Source organism: Cynocephalus volans, chromosome 3 (genome assembly GCF_027409185.1).
Source record: "Cynocephalus volans isolate mCynVol1 chromosome 3, mCynVol1.pri, whole genome shotgun sequence".
Lineage (NCBI taxonomy): Eukaryota > Metazoa > Chordata > Mammalia > Dermoptera > Cynocephalidae > Cynocephalus > Cynocephalus volans.
Window position 1 is genome coordinate 168,391,087 of NC_084462.1, and position 13,247 is coordinate 168,404,333.

Here is a 13,247-nt window from a genome sequence, read left to right on the forward strand (position 1 = left end):
CTGGTGATGAAAGCTTCACAGAAAAGCTGGTATGCCATGCTGTTATTGCTCAGTCTTACCCCAAGACACTCTCCCTTCCTCCTATTTCTGGCTGGACATTGCTCTTCTTGGAAGTTTCTAAGGAAGCATAGGTCCAGCTTCTGTTATTAATCCTGCCAAAGGGTTTTAAAGACTAAATTCTAGGGCTTTCTGAATGCTTCACAGTAGGTGTTCCAGAAGAAAATAATAAATAATACTGCAATTAACATTCCAAACGATTTTCTAAAATGAGCACTTTTTTTGCTCAAAACTGTCAACTAGAATACTCCATCAAAAGACCCACTAATCAGGAAAACTGATACCAGATGGTCATTGGAAAACACTAGTTTATAACCTATTTTGTGGAAATGTACATTTTGGTAATTATGATATTAATAATATCAAGGAATAAAAAGACACTAGGATACATGAAGCATTGTTTAAGTTTGGCAGACAGTAACGTCCTCAATTCAGACATGGTAAACCTATGAAACCTTGATGTTCTACATTTGCTCTTGAAAATAACATTATTTCACAGTCCAGTAATGTAGATTATTTTTTATTCAGAAATCCTTTCATATTCACTAACCACAATTAAAGTTTAAAATTACATGGCTCTTAGAAGCAATGTCAAACATGCGACATTTTATGAGTGACATATTTAAACAGTGTAATTTTCCCCTCGTAAGAAATTTAATCATCAAAATATTACAACAGGAACACAAATATACCATATATTACTCTTTAGATTTTTGTTTTACAAAATTGTTAATGGGACATTTCAAAATGTTTAAACCTAATAGAAAAGCATTTTTTAAAAATGTACCATTGGAAGAAAAAAAGGCATTAGAAAAATTCCTGTCCTTTATATAGTGTGGAGCTGGGACACATTACCATAAAAAACTCATATTCCATATTTGTGGGGAGCTCTTTCTGAATATTTTCACTAGAATCTGTTGTTCTTTAAGCTGGACTTTTAAAACAATTTTAGATTTAAAATTAATATTTCGTTCCTAAGTGAGGTGTGTGCCCACTTTCAATATTCACTTTCATTAATGTCTTCTGAATTTTTCTCTTACGTGGTTGGTTTCTGGGTGAATCAGAGTTAGGCTGGTGTACCCTGTGTATATGAAAATCCTGTCTCATGGCTGACAGCACACGTTAGTGTTCACAAAAGTGAGTTAAACTGCTTTAGGAGTGACATAGGAATTAGAATGAGGTCTAGAATACTTTAACTTGGGGAAATAGCCCTAGATTTGACATTTTGTCAGGAAACAGCCTCAGAAGAAGGAAAAAGGACATGGCCCCTCAGCTAAATGCACCAATAAGTCCTTACCTACTCAACGGTAACTGTGACAAGGCCATCTCAGCCTGGGCCAAAAACGACACTCTCCCCCTTTGACTCAGCCAGGCTCTGTCCAGTGGGATGGGTCTAAACGGGATGGGGGAGGGAGGACTAAGTAGCTAACATTGACCCCAGAGGTGAAGTTAGGAGATGAGGGAGCTCAAATTCAAGTACCTATTGAATACCACAGTAATCTCTGGTGGCCCTACAAGTCTGGACTGTGGGTTTGGAAGAAGTGGTCAAAACTATTATTAACTGTTCCCTTCTTTCAACCAACGGAAAATAAAGCTTCTTCAAGGCTCCTTTTAATGATACTATAAACCTGAATTTATGTGTGACAAGAATACAGGTTTAGGGGAAAGAACTCTAAGGAAACAGACTAAGTCACTGACAGTGACAGGCCTTGAATTCCCCAGGGATAGCTCTGTGAGGTTGGCCTCCGTACTCCCAAGCCCCTACTCTCCACCCCAGCACCTCACACTGAGTATAGATAATACTGCATTTCTGTAGGGACGAAAGCATCCTGCTGTCACGCTCCACTTACTCATGTCCTGGTCATCTTACGTACTCTTAATCCTTCTCTCTTCCAAACCACTTCTTCTAAAGCAATGTCCATTCTTATTGTCTCATCCATGAAGCAACACATATATTAAAATTTGTATTTAACAAGAAAGTGCTTAAAGCCATCCTTTTCAATTGCTTTTCACTTCCTTTTCAACCAATAAAATCAAACTCATTTAGCTTTACGAATAATACTGAAAAAATATGAGTCTAATTAACCTCTTACATTTTAAATAATGTGCCTTCACTCCCAACTTTCCTTTACATTAGCTAACTCATTTCAACATCTTAATGAGTTGGGCTCTTGTTTGGAAAATATAGAAGGTACAAATATATAGAATCTGTAGGATAAAAAGTTTTCTGAATATAAAAATGCTTTCTATAACACTATAAAGTGTCAAAATAACACTTTTAGATTCTCCTTACAGTTCTGGATTTGGTGATTAAACTGTTAAGTACCCAAGGTTTTTTAAGATAATGAAAGATAATAATATGGTTTTAAATACAGCGTTATACAGAAACCACTCACATCTGTGGATCATCCCCACGGAAAATTCAGTTTCTCACTAAGAAAACCCCTAAATACTTTAGACATAAAATAAAATTCCATTATCAAAAACTAGTTTAAGATGGAAATCTATACTCCTTAATGATTGCCAGAATTGCCCAGCATAGCTTCCATAAAATAGAGAATTGTTTAGAAAATACAATCTCCAAAATGTGTGCAAGTACTGCAAATTGGACAGAGCAGAGCAGGGCAATGCCCTCAAAACCAAGTCCTCCTTCAGCACCTTGCCCAGGCTGGAAATCCCCCTCTTCAGCCTTGTGCTTTGCATATTTCCTGCAGTGCGCAGCCATTCTTACTGCACCATTTATGTCCTGATGTATCGTATGAGTTAGGCAAGCCCTTCTTTTTAGCTGTAAACGCTTCACATGATTCGGTCCCCATGAGTGGCTGTGGGAGTTTAGATGAGCCTGGAGCTTTTCAGGAACTGAATGAGAACTCTGTACACAAACGTGTACTGGCAGAGGGTCTGCACCAGCATCATTCTCTGCTGCCTCAGCATGTCCAGCACTCTGGGGATGTCCAATACCTAAGGTGAGAGAAATGGTGATGAAGGTCATGCATTCTCCTGGGGAAAGAAAGGATGGGGGTCAGCTGGCACCCTAGCAGCAATCTGGGTAGGAAATGGACAGTCTCTTTTCTACTCAGCATCTTCTATAAATAACCCATGATCACCTATTTCTAATTAGTTTCAACTATGAATAGAATGTCCATGCAATCTGCTTCTTCAACATTCCCTCGGTGTAGCTCACTGACTTGGTCTGGTTGGACATAAATTACTGTATCTCACGCAATACCAAGACTCAACAAAAACACAATGTTCTAAGTGCTATCAGTATCTAGCTCAACATTTCCCACACAGGGCTCTGGCCAGCACTAATCATCCTTGAAAGGTTCACAGGTGTTCCAGGAAAAAGGGTTTTGAGATCAAATTTGAAAAACACTGTATAAAACAAAATTAAAGAGCTTTATTTATTGTATGACTTCTCATAGTCTTTAATATGCTAAGAGGTACTGAGAATCTCCAAGGAGACACAGCTTTTTGCAGGGAACAGTTAATATCTTGAGGCCACCAGAGTCTAAGGAAATGTGTTCCAAAAGAGCTGTTAGGTCACTATGTCCCTCTGTTCCCCATCCTTATTCCTAGCCCATTACTCTGACCCCAACACACAAAAAAGGTCATGCTTAGCATAAAGGTTATCACCTCATTGTGTTCCAGACAGGCAATCATGATCTCTGACAAAATAACGACGCCAGTCCTTCCTACTCCAGCACTGCAATGGACCAACAATGGAGGGTTGGGGCTTTTTGGTTCACTTGTACTATTTGTATGGCGTCGAACAGACTGGATCTCTTCAAGGTATGCTGTGAAAAATCAATGAAATAGAAAAATACTCAGGGATTAAGGCATGTCAAATCAACAACTCCATTTTCATATTATCGCCACTGACTGAGGGGACTGCAGATAAATAGCACTGTGTGCCAACTAACTAATCCCAACCACTGACAGTGTGTTGTTAGTGACAGCTCTAACCTGAGCTTCCACTTTACCACCTACAAATGAAGTGACGGAGATGCTTTCTGAGAGCCCGTTATGCATTCTACTTGCTACCAAATTATACTTTAAAAACTTCTTCTGTTAAGCTTCCCCAAAACACTTACATTCTTTATTTTAAAGCAAGTACAAAGCTCATATAAGACAACATAAAGGGAATATTTCAGAAACGTAAGGCTTTCTCTCTGAATAACAGCTCCAGAGGAGGCTGTCCTGGGAACAAAGACACTTACACAAAAATCCTTTGAGGTCTTCTGGACAGCCATGCTCGGGCCAGTCTGTGTACTGGAGATGCCACACTGTCCTTTCCTGCCCCGTGAGCAGGTGCTTCATCTTCAAGCCTGTGGTGGCAAAGCACCCAGAGTCTGTGCGAAACCGGGTTGTGATCTTAAACCTTCCATAGGTGACAGTGTTGTGCCTGGAACCAAGTCGTGGCCAATACCTGAAGCTCTTCTCCCTTCCACCCTCCTGTTAAAGACAAATACAACTAAACAACACAAGACCCAGCTACAAATGTCCTTTCATAGAGACCGCACGTGTGAAATTCAGAACTGCAATCTTACTCTGCCTTTTTCTCTAAAGGTCAGGACTCTACATGATTAACCATTCCTCGGAGGCTGAGAAAATCAATTAAGGGAAATGAGTACTTACCTCTTCTGCTGTCACCATTGCTATAATTGCAATTCCCTGTTCCCATACCATCTGCCAAAAATCCTGACAGGTATTTTGTAATGGTCCCTGTGTGGCAATATAATCCCATTCAATTCCACTGACAGAGACCTGAAATTAGTAAAGGTTAAAAAAAATTAGTTTGTGTGTACAATGTATGTATGTATATATTCATAGTAGTACTAAAAAAAAGTAAATTATTCAGTGCAATAAGGAAAGGCTTATATCTTGATCTGTTCCCTTGTCAATACAGTTTCCATTACTGGCCTCTTTGTAAATGTATATTCTGTGAATTCACATAATATCTATGTGACTTGGGGCAATATGCTTAAACTCTCTGAATCTCAGTTCTCATCTTAAATAAAAATACTGCCTACCTTCACAGGGCTGTTGTGACAATTGAGTCAATATATATGGCTCCTAGCATATAGTAAGTACTCAATAAGTAGCTATTATTGCTACTTATTATTATTATTGTCAACAGTAATGTCAGCATCATAGTACTCCCCCAAATTTCAAATACAATTTCCCGCTGTGAAGAATTAAACATGTTGGAAAAAGTATTAGCAATTACACCAAAACCTAAATTAAATGTCAGATTTCTAGAGAAAAAAATATCTTCCTACTTAAGGTAGTCTTACCTCTGAACTTCTGAGTCAAGATTATTCTCCATAATAACATTGTTTCCACTTAGGATTTAATGTCCTTGAGAACAGTCTAATATAACAGAGTAATTACTGGATTTGTAGTCAGGATGCCTGGGTTAAATCTCTGTTGCACCATATTTAGTGATGACAATAACTGTTGCATGAGGGCACACTAAGTGTAAAAACCCTGTGCCAAGCAAGCCTTGTTCCACATATGCTCTCATTTAAAGCTACCAGCCCCCCAGTCACAGCTCCACAATCCCTCACTGAGCACCCACTTGGTGGCAGGCACTGTGGGTGGATACCAGGTTATAAGAGCAAACAATCACTAGGGAGGCAGGGCCTAATGGGAAACCTATGGGGTAGATATCGTCATTTCCTTATTTAAAAATATGTAAAATGAGGTCCCACAATGGGTGAGTAGTAGATCTAGGAGTCAGACCCCAGACCAACCCAATTCTGAAACTCACACTCTTTCCACTCTTCTTCAGGTTGCCACCAAAGATTTTGCAATACAGTGTCATTCAATTCTTATCCATCCAGTCATAAGAGACCAAAAAAATACTTGGTTTTTAAATAAATTATATCCATGTTTTTTTAAAAAAAATACTACATGCCTAGATTCCCCAAAACCATTAGGGGTACTAGCATTCATAGGCAGACTGCCAGGTCTTCAGAAAGCCTCAGGTGTCAGACTGCTCAACTAAAGAAAATGTGGAAGGGAAGAAAAACAACACCTAATCACAGATACTTACTCATTCACTCACTATGAGATTTCTCCTTCCTAGGATAATGAATTGAATCTAGCCAGCATGAATATCTGGCTTTATTGAACCACCTGTTGTGAATCATCACTTTCTCCATTTTAATGGGTGTAACATTAACCCAGTTAAACCACATTATACTGTTTCCAGGAAAAAAGTGCTTCTTTGAAGAACAAAATGATATTTAAAAATGATTACAAAGATATGCAAAGAGAACACATGGCGCCTTCATAAGCAAAAGCTTTGGTGAATAGCATCAAAAAGCCCAGTCATTTTCATTACATAAAAATGCATGTAAGTATGTGATAAGAAACATCTAGCAATTCAGTGGCTTCTGAGAGAATTAATTAGTTTTTTTCCTTTTGGCAGCTGGCCAGTATGGGGATCCAAACCCTTGACCTTGGTGTCATCAGCACTCTAACCAACTGAGCTAACCAGCCAGGCTTTGGGGAGAATTTATGAGTTAGACGTCTTCAGATATAGAAAGACAAAGTTCTAAAGCCAGGCAAAGAAGTGCTCCCTGAGTCCTAGTAACAATGTTGGGAGCAGTGGGGAGAGTAGACATGACTTTGGCACTGTCTGATAAAGGCTTTGTATCTAGCACTGTTGTGTGGATTTCCCAACTTATAACATAGTATGTCACAATGATTCAAAACGGGGGTGTTTTTAGAATACAGACATGAATACAATTCTTAACACTCTTGCAACCTAACTCAAAACTGCATGTGCTGCTATTACTCTATACATTCCTCTCACCTTAATATGTGATGCATTGATGTAACCAGTATTGTTTTCTTTAGTTGGGACCAGCTCCACTCTAGCATCATCATAGGGAAGGACATCTTGGAACCGATTTCTTTCCGCATTTTCAGGGAGTCTTGCTATTGAGCACTCGCCATCAACTAGCCGTCTTTTAAGAATTCTTTCATATTCTGTGAATACCATCCCCTGTTCTAACCGTTGCTCCAGAATTTTACACTGTAAAATAGAATATGTGGAATAATATAAATATAGTCACATGTCACAGCTGCATTTTGATTGTACGTTCAAAATCTTGTTTTCAGCTTCGAGTCTAGAATTATCTAATACCAAAAATTCTGGGTGAAACCAAAGTTAAAATTTTAACAAGCCATAACAATAGAATTAAAAGAACAAAACACATAAACTTATCAGTGAGAAATATAAAGCAAAATTCTGTTTAAAGTTAACAATTGGCCTAAAGCAATTTGTTGAATTCATTTTCTTAAAATCTACGGTCAGTTTTGTAACCCTTAAAAAACAGAACTGCCCTGGAGTACAGTAAATCCTAGAGAAGGATAACCAGTTCCAACATCTGAGAATAAATGCTTCAATTTTATAAAATTAGATATATAATATACTGAAAGTAGTAGTAAATACTGGCAACTACCCCCAGGATCCATTTGTAAACAAATTCATGCCTTTCTCATTTTGATATAATAAAACCTCATAGAAAATACATCTTAGCCACAAAGGAAGTTTAGAAAACTTTAGTAACTATTTACTCTCAAGATAAACTCTCAATATAATGAAAGCAATCAATGTCTGCTTTCTTTCCTATGTATACCCATATACATTTGTAGATTTCTTCTTACTTTAAGACCATCAGAAATCAAGACGGCCCCAAATGGCTGGAAGAAGGTAAAGAAAATTTGGAAACAAAAAATTAATCAACATTGAAGCCTGAAATTATCTAAGACATTAGCTACACATTTGTTCCAGTTTTGAGGCCTGGATTATAAAATTCCTTAACATTCACTTATGGTTATTAAATTCTATTAGAAAATTCACTAACATCCCATGAAGGCATTTTTGTAGTATTGTCCCAGAGAAGGCACAGAGCCCCGTGTGTTCTGCACATACATACCCTTTCGTCATTCGTTGCTCTGGTAGGCACTTCCTTGCCTTCATCAGGCAGAGGCAGTCGAGATAGGGAGAGTCCGTTTAGAGCAGCCAATTTAAGAGGACCAATTTTTTTGGCATCTACTCGAGTCTTTTTCATTCCCTGTAAAAATATTTATATGTATATATGAAATATACACAAATACAACCCCTCTGAAAAGAAATTTCAGTGGACTGAAGACTGGAAACAAACAGAGGGAGCGTTCTCCTTCACCAACAACCATAGGAGAGATTACATTCCTACACACATCATTTGTTTAACAAACAGGAGGATGACATTCCTTTCAAGGCCAAAGCCCTGATAAGTCATCCAGATATAAGGTTTTGAAACGCAATTGGTTACAGGGCTCTGTTGTAATGAAAGGTGAGGCTCCAGACAGACAAGAGTTCCTTTCAAAACACGGCGCAAAAAAATCAGCTGCAGTCGACAAAAAAGGTTTTAAGTGCAATCACTTGATTGTGATAAGCTTTTATAATTTAAAACATAAATTATTTAAATCATTCTGAAAAAATTAAATGCTTCTGCTTCAGCTGCCTTTGTGTATTGCCTTCTCATATCCTATTCTGCATTTTACTGCAGACTTGTGTAACCTGGGCTGATCACTACTCCTCTCTGAATGGTCACATTTTGAAACCAGGAAAATAAAACAGGGCTGAAATCTTCATCATGATACCAGGAGGACAGGGTATAAGAGACAGCATCAACAGAATTCTGTCTCTTGAAAACAGGTGTTTTCCTAAAGTTATTATTAAAGCTAATGATTTTCCTCTCTAAGGCAAATAAGCCTAAGAATGCTAAACCTACTTGGATATTCTACACCTCCTTGGAAGCCATAATAATTATAATGAGAGTAGCCCCAATTTGAAATGAGTGGTTCTCTCTGTTCTATCTCATATGTGAAATTGGCATTACTCCAACTCCTAGAAAAGGCTGATAAACCCAAGCATCAAGATAATGGGGTAGAACAAAGGGAAAAGGCATTTTGGTAAGGGAAAAAAAGTGCTGTAAGAATGCTACTATAATTGGAGTATGTGATTGGTACCTAAATCAAAAAGTTAACTATTAATTTTTAATCTTATAATTCATATTTGATCATGAGCTTCCTACATAACATGCAATCCAGACTAGGAATGGGTAGAGTCCTGGGTTAAAGTCCAGCCTCGGCACTACCATGACTGGGGGCCCAGGTGGAAGCCACGTGGGCACCCTCCTCCACCCAAACAGAAGGCAGGAGCAAGCTGCAAACACCACTTCCGCACAGATGGAAGCACCATCACCGCCACCTCAACAGCTTCTGCTGCTGCAAGGATGACTCATTGCTACAGTAGCAGCCACAACCACCATGCAAGCGGTCTACTGCTCACTCGACTGCCCTCACACAAGGAAAGTCATCAGCAGAGCCTGGAAAAAAGAGGAGGAAGTCTTTCCCCTCAAAGCCCACTCCGGAGTAAAAGAAGAATCAACTGCCCTATGGGATGACCAGACATCAATGAAGAAAGACTAGAAATATGAAAAAAACAAGAAAATATGACACCATCAAAGAAATACAGTAATTCTAAAGTACCAGACCCAAGGAGCAGGAAACCCTTGAAATGACTAAAAAGGAACTCCAAGCGACAATCTTAAGGAAATTCAATGAGAAAAGGGAAGACTCAGTGAGCCAACGAAATGAGAAAAAATATCCAGAATAAGAAGGAGGAAATTTACAGAGAGATTCATACATTAAAAAAGAATGTAGCAGAACTCCTGGAACTGAAGGATTCATTTGATGAAATAAAAAATACAACTGAGAGCTTAAGCAGCAGGTTACAGCAAGCAAAAGGAAGCACTTCTGATCTCAAAGATGGTCTTTTGAAATAGCTCAGGCAGACAAAACAAGAAAAAAAGAATTTTTTAAAAATGAAAAGAGCTAACAAGCAACCTTAAGCACACAAACATCTGAATCATGGGTGTTCCAGAAGGAGAGGAGAAAGGAAAAGGCACTGAAAACCTATTCAATGAAATAACAATGGAAAAATTTCCAGGTATAGGGAGAAACATGGACCTTCAGATCCAGGAAGCTCAAAGATCACCAAACAGATTCAATCCAAAAAGATCCTCTCCAAGACACATTATACTCAAATTGGCAAAGCTCAAAGACAAGGAGAGACTCCTAAAAGCAGCAAGAGAAAAGCATCAAGTCATCTATAAGGGAGCCCCCATCAGACTAACAGCAGACTTCTCAACTAAAACTCTACAGGCCAGAAGAAAATGGGATGATATACTCAAAATACTAAAAGAAAAAACTGCCAGCCAAGAATACTATACCTAGCTAGGCTATCCTTCAGAAGTGATGGAAAAAAATGTATATATTTCCCAGGAAAACAAAACTATGGGGCCCACCAACATACAACTAGCCCTGCAAGAAATTCTCAAGGAAGTCCTGTATCTGGAATCTGAAAAACAATAACCACTAAGGTGAATACATAAGAAAGAACAAAAACCCACTGGTAGAACAAAAATGCAAATGAAAAGAGAAAGAAACTTAATCTCACCACCTCAAAAAAACCAACAAAAAAAGAAGATGAATAATAAAAGGGTAAGAAGGAAAGAAAAGATATTTAAAACATCTAAACCAATAGCAATAAAATGCCAGAAGTAAGACAATATGTTTCAATAAAAACCCTAAATGTAAATAGATTAAACTCCCCACTCAAAAGACACAGACTGGCAGACTGGATTAAAAAGCTAGACCCAACTATATGCTATCTTCAAGAGACTCACCTCACCTGTAAATACACACACAGACTAATATAGTGAAGGGATACCACACAAAAGACATACCACGCAAATGGAAACCAAAACCAAGCAGGAGTGACTATACTTATGTCAGATAAAATAGACTTTTAAAACAAAAACCAGAAAAAGAAAGCAACTATATATAATGATAAAGGGATCTATCCAGTAAAAAGACATAAAAATCATAAAAATACAGGCATTCAACACCAGAAAACCAAAAGAAAGAGAGAGACCACGATATGATAACAGTGGGGAACCTGAATACCCCTCTCTCAGCATTGGACAGATCATCTAGGCAACAAATCAACAGAGAAACAGGATTTAGACTATACTTTAGACTGATTGGATCTGGTAGATATCTTCAGAACATTTCATCCAACAACTACAAAATATATGTTCTCTTCAGCACATGGAACACTCTCCAGGACAGACCAGATGTTAGGTCACAAATCAAGTCTCAGCAAATTTTTAAAAAATCAGAATCATTTCAAATATCTTTTCAGACCACAACAGAGTAAAACTAGAAATCAATAACAAGTGAAACTCAGGAAACTATACAAATACATGGAAATTAAACAACAGGCTCCTGAATGACCAATGGGTCCAAGAAGAAATTAAACAGGAAATCAAAAAATTTCTTGAAACTAACAAAATAGACACATCATACCGAAACCTGTGGGTTACTGCAAAAGTAGGACTAAGAGGAAAGTTTACTGCAATAAATGCTTACATCAATAGAAAGATTTCAAATAAGCAACCTAAGGTTACACCTCAAAGAACTAGAAAAACAGGAACGATCCAATCCCCAAATTAGTAAACATAAAGTAATAATTCAGATCAGAGGAGAACTAAGTAAAAGAGAGACCCAAAAAAGATACAAAAATCGATGAAACAAAATGTTGGCTTTTTGAGAAGATAAACAAAATAGCTAGGTTAACAAAAAAAGAAGAAGAAGAAGAAGAAGAGAGAAAACGCAAATAACAAAATTTGGATTTGAAAAAGGAGACATTACAACTGATACCACAGAAATACAAAGAATCATTAGAGACTGCCATACACAACTATATGCCAACAAATTCAAAAACCTGGAGGAAATGGATAAGTTTCTAGACACATACAAACTACCAAGACTTAACCAAGAAGAAACAGAAAACCTGAGCAGACCAATAATAAGCAACAAGATTGAAACAGTAATCAGCAGTCTCCCAACAAAGAAAAGCCCAGGACCAGATGGCTTTTTACTGCTGAATTCTACCAAACCTTTAAAGAGGAATTAATACCAATTGTCTCCAAACTATTCAAAAAAATTGAATGAGACCATTCTCCCAAACTTATTCTATGAGGACAGTATCACCCTGCTACCAAAACCAGACAAAGATACAACAAAAAAAGAAAACTACAGGCCAATGTCTCTGATGAACAAATGCAAAAATCCTCAACAAAATATTAACAATCAGAATACAGCAACACATCACAAAAATTATACACCATGATCAAGTGGGATTCAACCCAGGGAGGTAAGGATGGTTCAACATACACAAGTCAATAAATGTGATATACAACATCAACAAAATCAAGGACAAAAACCATATGATTATCTCAATAGACACAGAAAAAGCATTTGACAAAATTCAATATCTCTTCATGATAAAGATGCTCAGCAAATCAGGTATAGAAGGAAAGTAATTCAACACAATAACAGCCATATATGACAAACCCACCACCAACATTATCCTGAATCATCCTTAAGAATAGGAACAAGACAAAGATGCCCACTCTTACCACTACTGTTTAACATAGTTATTACAAATACTAGTCAGAGCAATCAGGTAAAAGAAAGAAAGGGCATCCAGACTGGAAAATACAAAATCATACTGCCCTGTTTACAGATGACATGATCCTATATATAGGTAAAACCTAAAGAGTCTACCAAAAAACTCTTAGAGCTGATAAACAATTTCAGTAACATTGCAGGATTCAAAATCAACACCCCAAAATCAGTAGCATTTTTATTCTCCAATAATGAACTAGCAGAATAAGAAAGCAAGCCCATTTACAGTCATCACCAAAAAAAATAAAATACCTAGAAATCAATTTAACTAAGGAAGTGAAAGATCCTTATAATGAGAACTACAAATCACTACGGAAAGAAATTAAAGAAGACACCAAAAGGTGGAAAGACATCCCATGCTCCTGGACTGGAAGAATTAACATTGTGAAAACATCCATACTAACCAAAGTGATCTACAGATTCAACACAATCCTCATCAAAATACCAATGACATTCTTTACAAAAATAGAAAACAATCCTAACAGTCATATGGAACAACAAAAGACCCTGAATAGCCAAAACAATTCTAAGCAAAAAGAATTAAGCTGAAGGCATAACACAATGTGACTTCAAATTGTACTACAAAACTATAG

General features: G+C 37.5%; 1 protein-coding gene across 1 annotated transcript in view; it reads right to left on the reverse strand.

Annotated features, from left to right (window-relative positions):
• Nucleotides 1-564: 564 nt before the first annotated feature.
• The window catches only part of PTPN21 (protein tyrosine phosphatase non-receptor type 21), a 71,247-nt gene continuing 58,564 nt past the window's right edge, over nucleotides 565-13,247 (reverse strand). The window contains exons 14-19 of the mRNA XM_063089630.1: nucleotides 8,010-8,147; nucleotides 6,881-7,102; nucleotides 4,696-4,824; nucleotides 4,278-4,512; nucleotides 3,694-3,854; nucleotides 565-3,018 (exon numbers count right to left, since the gene is read on the reverse strand). Of these exons, the coding sequence (XP_062945700.1) occupies nucleotides 2,890-3,018; nucleotides 3,694-3,854; nucleotides 4,278-4,512; nucleotides 4,696-4,824; nucleotides 6,881-7,102; nucleotides 8,010-8,147 (1,014 nt within the window). The 3' untranslated portion in view covers nucleotides 565-2,889. The remainder of the gene's footprint in view (nucleotides 3,019-3,693; nucleotides 3,855-4,277; nucleotides 4,513-4,695; nucleotides 4,825-6,880; nucleotides 7,103-8,009; nucleotides 8,148-13,247) is intronic.